At 43.2% G+C, this 8,224-nt stretch overlaps 1 protein-coding gene across 1 annotated transcript; it reads left to right on the top strand.

Annotated features, from left to right (window-relative positions):
- The first annotated feature begins 3,038 nt into the window (after positions 1 to 3,038).
- On the top strand, positions 3,039 to 6,394 carry LOC123129299 (uncharacterized). The gene is made up of 3 exons (XM_044549520.1): positions 3,039 to 3,050; positions 3,386 to 5,356; positions 5,681 to 6,394. Exons 1-3 carry the CDS (start codon positions 3,039 to 3,041, stop codon positions 6,392 to 6,394), a joined length of 2,697 nt encoding a protein of 898 aa, XP_044405455.1.
- Positions 6,395 to 8,224: the final 1,830 nt, after the last annotated feature.

Below are 8,224 nucleotides of genomic sequence, written 5' to 3'. Positions count from 1 at the left end.
ACTAATTATTTGAACTAATTCAACTAAGCACTTACGAAAAATATACCTAATTAATTGAACTAATTCAACTAACTAGTTCAACTAATTAATTCAACTAATTCAACTAAACTAGCTCTATTAATTTTTTTACTAAAAATAAGGTAGCTAGTTCTATATAATAAAATGTTAATTAGATAATGAAATCTCATATAACTAAATTAAATATATATCTAACATATAATTTATATTTAATTCATCTAACATTTGACATTAATATCTAACATATGTTCATATATAGGTGAAACATTAAACACTTACTAGTTTATTAATTCAACTAAATAAACTAGTTCTATTAATTCAACTAAGCATTTACTAAAAATGAACTAGTTCTATTAATTTCTTACTAAAATAAAGTAGGTAGTTCTATATAGTAATATTTTGATTAGATCATCAAATCTCATATACCTAAATTTTCTTACTAAAAATATACTTATTTCTATTAATTTTCATACTAAAAATAAACTAGTTATATTAATTCAACTAGTTCAAATCTCATATATATACCTAATTAATATCTAGCTAATTCGTCTAAAATTGACATTAATATTTAACATATTTTCCATGTAATTCATCTAACATTAACATTGTAACATTATTATCTATGTAATTTATGTAAATTAATCTAAACAACAGAAAATAGAAAATAAGTAAAAACAATGTGTGTGTGTGTGTGTCTGTGTGTGTATGTGTGTGTGTATGTGTGTGTGTGTGTGTGTGTCTGTCTGTCTGTGTGTGTATGTGTGTGTGTGTACGAGCGGGGGGCGGCGGCGTACGGGCGGCAGCGGGCGATGCGACGGGGACGGGCGGCGGGGGCGACGGCGGTGACGGCGACGACGGGTGGCGGGGGCGACAGCGGTGACGGCGACGACGGGCGGCGGGGGCGGCGAGCGATGAGCGACGGGCGCGGTGAAGAAGTTGGATCGAGAAGAAATGGTGGTCAATGAAACTGAATTTCTCGTAAGTGCTATATATACAGGAGGGGTCTTTAGTACCAGTTGGAGCCACCAACCGGTACTAAAGGGGTCGTTTCCCGCCCCTTGGCCTGGCAAAAATTGCCCTTTAGTACCGGTTTGTGTCACGAATCGGTACTAAAGGCCCAATCATTAGTATCAGTTGCAGTCACCAACCGATACTAATGGTTGTGCGCTGCCACCGGCAGTGCACAATGTTTAGTCCCACCTCGCCGAGCGAAGGGCAGCCGCACTTGTTTATAAACCCAGCAGCGGCTGCTCCTTCGAACTTCTCTATATAGCAGGCTTCTGTGCCTAACTAGGGCGCGCTGCCCTGTGAGTCTGCGGGCCCTTCTGGGCCTGCATTTGCACACCCTAGGTCTGGCAGGCCCACTGGGCAACGCCCCAACAAATTTTTTATATAGTTTTTTCTTTTCTGCATTATTTATTTTCTTCTATTTATTTTTGAGTAATTTTTTATATAGTTTTTTTTTCTTTTCTGCATTATTTATTTTCTTTTATTTATTTTTGAGTAATTTTTTATATAGTTTTTTTCTTTTCTGCTTTATTTATTTTCTTCTATTTATTTCTGAGTAGTTTTTTTGTGACCCTCTCTACTCTTTTGCACATGCTATGCGGGTGAAATGATAATTCCATTAGAAATTTCAATATTTTCAGAATTCATTTTGTAATGATTTTCAATTTCAGGGTCATTTAGCTCTCTAAACAATTAGGTAAATGACTGAAAAACAACAAGTGATGTCAGAACATGTTGGAAATTGATGACGTTGCTTTGAATGCTGCATACGGAACAGAAGAAGTCCGGAGTTCAAATAAGTTATTAAAAATAAAAAAGAGGTGCAATGCTGGTTAATTTGCTTCAAGCCTTTCGGAATAGTGCAGACTGCACTGCACATAACTCAGTGCAATCTATGCTATTCCGAAAGGCTTGAAGCTAATCAACGTGCAGGTGAGCATTGCGCCTCTTCGTCATTGTCTCTGCACTCACGGCCTATAAACCGCTCATACTGTCTCTCTCTTGGCGAGGTGGGACTAAAAATCAGCTTACTAAGAAACTCTAGTACCGGTTCATGCCATGAACCGGTACTAAAGGTTTTCGTGGGGCCCCAGCCTGATCACAGCCGCACTGGCCTCATTAGTACCCGTTCGTGGCATGAACCGGTTCTAAAGGTTGCCCACGAACCGGTACTAATGATGCCCGCCGCCTAGCCGTTGGAACCGGCACTAATGGTCACATTAGTGCCGACTCAAATTCAAACCGGCACTAATGTGCTTCACATTTAACCCTTTTGCTACTAGTGTAATGGCAATTCAAGTTGAAATCCAAATTTGGTTGCCCTACTTCGGAGTTTCTTCAATCCGAATGGCTTGAGACTTGAGAGACACAAAAGTTTTTCAATTAGCTGGAAGATTGGACAGTGAGCAGACATCATTGCAATCTTGTATCTTTATCTTTAAATCCTGCGCGCAGCTAGCCAGCTGCAAGCAAAGAACTGTTTTTTATATTTAGCTAAAGCAAAAGGTAATCCTGGCATGGATTGGGAATATGGAAAAGGGAAAGGTAAGGAATAGAACCGCTTGCTTCTAGTCTGTGCAAGGCATTTGTGTGTAAGCACAAGAAATAAGCACCTCACAAGTTTATCCCGCCGTACCATGTAGCACGGCTGTTTTTTCTTGTTTTTGCTCTCCAATCCAGCCAGTTTATAGTGGCACCTGAACGATCTACTTGGCTTCTATCGACCTACAGATTCTCTACATAGTGCCATTTCTTCACTTAACCAAGGTATATATGTAACTAGCTCATCTTACACCTGTACTAAATCTGCTTGTTGAGCTGTAGATTTATCTAAGCTAGCTTTGTTTATCGCTTCTACTTGTATCTCAATGTAGTTAGGAAGTCCGGAACTGATCAACTACTGGTCAACATATTAGTATATATGGAGATTGCTGAAGAGCTGAGTGGTCGATCTTGAGCCCGAAAATGACTTCATCTAGAGGCTAGAGACCGGCAGACCCGATCAATTCATCATGCGTACAGAGGTACTTTTGCACTTACAAATCACCTTTCATTCCAGTCTGCGTGTTATATATATTTTCTATCCATTCAAGCGCAGTTTGCAATATAGATAATTACGGTAGATTTTGGGGTAAAGTTTTGTCTATGCCTGCCAGCATGGTCGTTAGTTAATTTGGATCATGCATGTGTTTATTTTGCAGCTCAGTTAATGGAGCTTAAAAAACAGTTAGTCATGCATCAGAATATTGCCAATAGCCCAATACATGGGTCACCTTATAGCTTGTTTTTTTGTTAGTACTGAATTCCAAGTTTGAAGTTTGGACCGATTCTCACCTCACCTCCCTGTACACATATGCAGGTTATCAAGGCGGACACCATTGATGTGGCCGTCGAAAGGATTCTCGTTGAACTTGGGAAACACACTACAAGCAGCAGAGAGAATGCCATCTATTTTGATGGCTGGGATGGTCTTGGGGCATCTTCCGTCCTGCAAGCCGTAGCCAAACGCCTTGAAGTATCAAATGAGCTGTCAAAGAGGCCTGCAGGGCTAGAGTTTGAGAAAATCATCCACATTGACTGCTCAAAGTGGAAGAGCAGAAGAGCAATGCAGAGGGAAATAGCAGAGCAGCTGAACCTTCCCAACTGGGTGATGGAGATATTTGACAAGCAAGATGAGGAGGATGATTTCAATGGATTAGATGAAGGCTCTCGAACTGAGATAGCACAAGTTGTCAGAGAGATCTATCAAAGAACACAGAATCAGAGATTCTTGGTGATCCTGCACAATGGAAGCAGTGAGGAGATTGATATATTCGACTTCGGTCTTTCTTTAGATCGATATTCTAGTAGCAAGATGTTGTGGACTTTCCAAGGGAGGTTTCGGCTTGATCCCAAGATGATAGACAGTGTGAAGAAGAGCACAACAACAGGTGTTCTTCTTTCAGCTTCAGGAGATAGGCAAGATCCACGGGAGCTTTGGTCATATCTAGTGAGCCACGAGGCTGCACAAGTTTCCAGCAATAAGTATGGCCATGTCATCATCGATCCAGCTATTGCTGCTCAGTGCGTCTTGTATATGTTGAAGCAATCTTGGATTGGCTCTCGCATCATTGACTATGACAGGGCTATCCACACCAGTAACTATTGGATATGCGATGGCATCATTGCACTGACAGACATTGACAGAGCATGGAGAGTTGGTGATGTTTTGCAGCATGAGATGCCATTCTTGAACATTGACACCCATCTCAAGAATGATGAATCAGCAGGAATGGCTTCCTATCACCTGGCAAAGTCTGCTGAGCACATGCCGTACTGGATATCGACAACAACTTCAACTTCCGGATTTGTAGTGAGCCCCTCCGGTGTAATTCCTGAGAATATGTTTTCGCACTCGCACATGCTCGGCGTGCTCAAGCTCTCAAGGTGTGCCTTCAGTTTCTCATCGCCTCCATTCCTCTGTTGCCACAGCCTGAGATTCCTGTGGCTTGAACATTGCCGAGACCTCGTAACAGGGAGAAGTACAACAGATCATCACCATACAGAGGCAAACAAGGAGTTGGGCAACCGGACCACGACATCGTGGGAATGCTTCCAGAGCTTGTGGGTGCTTGACCTGCGCTACACAGGTTGGGATCAGATCTGGTCCACAAGGGTGATGGATCTAATGACCCAGCTCAGGGAGCTAAACGTGATGGGAGCTGAAAACTGGGACATGAGCCATTTGCGAGGACGGCTGCGTAACATTCGCAAGTTCCGGGTAACAAAGTCCACGTGCTTCTTCAGTGACAACATGCTCTCGGAGATGGAAAATATGGAGCTTCTTGATTTTCCGGGAAACATCATCAGACAAGGCATGGCAAGCAACAGTAGCCTCAAGACCGTGATTATTGATGAATTTGATGGTTTAAAAAAATCTTTTAAGGGCAATATGGAATTGAAGAACTTGTACATGAAAAGAATTTCGAGGGGTCTCGAGGAGCTGGACCTGTCGGATACAAGTGTGAAAACTCTTGACCTCAGAGGAGTGGAAGCCAAATCACTCCCTAAGCGGATTATCCTGCTAGGCTGCGAGAAGCTTGGCACAATTGTATGGGCACTGCGTGTGACAGATGGATGGTGGCCGGAAGTGCTGCACATTGACACCACCTCAACATTAACATCAGCTTTTTTTTCTTTGCGAACAACATTAACATCAGCTTACGCAGGGGAGGCACCACTTGCACTTCCACATGCTGATCGATCCCTCCAACAGTATAAAGAAGAAACGTTTAAGGGTGGATGGCGGATTACTCTTACAGAAACAAGGCTTCTTAGGTCGCTTGCTTCTGTAAGAAATTTTTTAAAACATGCATCCGTACACATTGATATTTGTCCTGCAGCTACTGTTGGTGGTAGCTACGCCCAAGGAATGAATGGCAACAAACTAGTGCAGGCCCAACCACAAACAAGTACCATCGTGAGCTCTGAGTACGTCTTGAAGACTGGCCCAGTTGAAGTGATGATTATATGAGAGTGCCCCAAGATAGTTACAAAGTGGAACCGACCGACATGTATCATAAAGGTGATCATGCACAGGTAGGGCAACAAACTTTTGGAGAATGCTTTAAGTGCTAGTACTAGCGCTTTATCATTGCCTGACATTATATATCAGACTGCTACATCGCTGCACGTGTATGATAACTCGTCCATCACCAGTATATCTGCACCTCCCCAAGGACCAGGATGGTATGATCTAGGATGGTGCCCGGTTGAGAGGTGCCCCAAGTTGCGCACAGTCTTCGCCGTTCCCCAGCGCGGTGCTGTGTGTCGGTTTGGTTATCCGCACACATTCTGGGCATCCCAGCTCCTTTCTGCACGCCACATCTATAGCATGCCAATAGAAGGTTATTGTGAATACGTGGATTTCTTGCACCTGGACTACTGCCCCAGGCTCGTACATGTGCTCTCGGTGTCCATACGTCCAGGTGGATTCATGACCCATTTGATTACCCTAGAGATATTGTGGTGCGGAGATCTTAGGCAGGTGTTCCCTTTGAGCCTTGAGCTTCAAGAGCAGGATAATATTCTAGAATGTCCCATGCTGAGGCGCATCCACCTGCACGAGCTCCCCATGCTGCATTACATCTGTGGTCGTAGGATATTTGCGCCTAAACTCAAGATCATCAAGATCAGGGGCTGCTGGAGCCTCGAGCGTCTGCCTGCTATCGGACGCAACACCAAGCCGCCCATGGTGGATTGCGAGAAGGAATGGTGGGACAACCTAGAGTGGGACGGGTTGGAGAAGTACCATCACCCTTCCCTCTACAAGCCGAGCCACTCGGTGTACTACAAACCCCAGCTGCCCAGAGGCACCATACTCAGGTGAGCTTTACATCTAGTACATACATACACTGTGCTAGTAAGCTCTTGTGCTGAACCAAATTATTACTCTCTTTTGTCTACATACAAAAAATCAGACTAGTATTGTAGTAGTATGTGTGATTGATCATTCATACCATTGCTGGTTTGTATGCTGCAGGTAATCGATCTCTTCCGTGGATTGATATTGAGCTTATTGCAACGCAATATGCATGATCGCCGTGCATGCAGTGCTGCCTCCTACATAACTGAAGCTTTCCTGCCGTGTGATTATGTGTTGCTTGCCCTGCTTCCCGCTTGATTAGTTTGTGTTGTTCTCTCTACATCTGTGTTGCCTTGCTGTGGCTTCCAGTTTGGTTTGGTTTGATTATCTTTGCTCAGAGCTTTCGAGCAAATGTGAAATAAATCAGAGTGGGCATTCAGCTTATGAGCGCACATGAGCTCATGAGCGCTCGTGTCGCTGCTTGCTCATTCTGCATGTGTGGTTCCTTATTACAGTATATGAACTGTTGGGTATGTGGTGATTGTAATTTGTAAGCATGAACGATGATGGTGGTGATATGCGTGTGTGTGCGTGGTGTTGTTTGTTGTGGTACAACTATGAACATTGTCACTTGTTATGTGTTGATTGCAAGTAAGCTGGATGGTGTTAATTCCCAGGCAGTTTTATATATGCTCATTGTTCCATCGTGTACTTGGACCTGATGTGCTGGCTCTTTTGCCTATTAGGCTGGCTCGCATGTGCTTCCTGGCCTGTATTTCCTTTGCCAAGATAGATGTATATTATATACATGGTCTGGCATATATATGTAGTAAAGCTTGTTCACCATCCTTCGGAGATAGTGTGCTGCGGAAAAGAGTTCATCCTGCCACTTGTTAATATTTGTGTTGGGGCACCGACCCTTATACAGACTGCCCTTTGCTTAGAATTAACTGCATACAATTTCATATCTTTGTTTTTTTTGGTACAGCTTTGTGCAACTCGCATCTGTATGCTGCATTCGATAGTTTCCTCGATTCGACTGGCTCGGAAGATTCAAAACATTGCTCAATTGGCATCATGATCCTGCTGCTTTGCGATATTTTGTCTCCATCTTTAATTCCTGTAGCTATCCCAGCTACAAGCATAAGGCCGATTTCTTCTTTTGGAACTTGAGCAATCGATTGAGTGATCTATATTCTTTGCTCTCGAATCCACCCATCTTCTAGTGACTTCTGAATGATCTATTTGGTTTCTGCTCAGCTAAAGACTTATCTACATTATGCTGACTGTCTCGCCTCACACCTGCACTCGATCTACCTTTCTGCTCTTCTGCTAGCTTTATGCATCTCCCCTTCTTGTACTTCAGTGCATACAGGAAGTCGGGAACAAAGGCGGATGCCCGTGAGTTTATCTGAAGATTGTTGAAGAACTGACACTACTAGGAAAAACCTTATACACAGAATCTTAGCAGCAGCGCGGTCTAAAAACAGACGCTACTGCTAATTAGCAGCAACGAGCTTTAGAAAAGAGCGCTGCTAATGACTGAGTAGCAGTAGCGCTCTAGGTGAAAAGAGCGCTACTACTATAATTGTCACGGTGTTGCCTCCAGGCTAGATATAGTAGTTGCGCCCTTCCCGTGGACGCGCTACTGCTAAAGAACTTAGTAGCAGCGGTTTTGCTCAAAACTCGCTGCTGATAAGTATGACCGCAACTAATTAAGTTTAGTCCCATACTGCTAAGCGAACAAGGTGTTTACCACCTTAAATATGTTGCTTCTCAACCTATCTCGAGCACTTGGTCTTCATTGAACTATATGTGTATGATTTGTGGTTGCAATATGAATCCTCGCCTGTA

Source organism: Triticum aestivum, chromosome 6A (genome assembly GCF_018294505.1).
Source record: "Triticum aestivum cultivar Chinese Spring chromosome 6A, IWGSC CS RefSeq v2.1, whole genome shotgun sequence".
In the NCBI taxonomy this organism is placed as follows: Eukaryota; Viridiplantae; Streptophyta; class Magnoliopsida; order Poales; family Poaceae; genus Triticum; species Triticum aestivum.
Note: the sequence above shows the minus strand (reverse complement) of the source record. Positions and strands in the feature narration are given on the sequence as shown.

What these genes read in the sequence shown, in the direction of transcription:
- LOC123129299 (XM_044549520.1), top strand. An exon ending in TTCTTAGGTCGCTTGCTTCT is followed by an intron (nt 5,357 to 5,680) that starts GTAAGAAATTTT and finishes ATTATATATCAG; the next exon opens with ACTGCTACATCGCTGCACGT.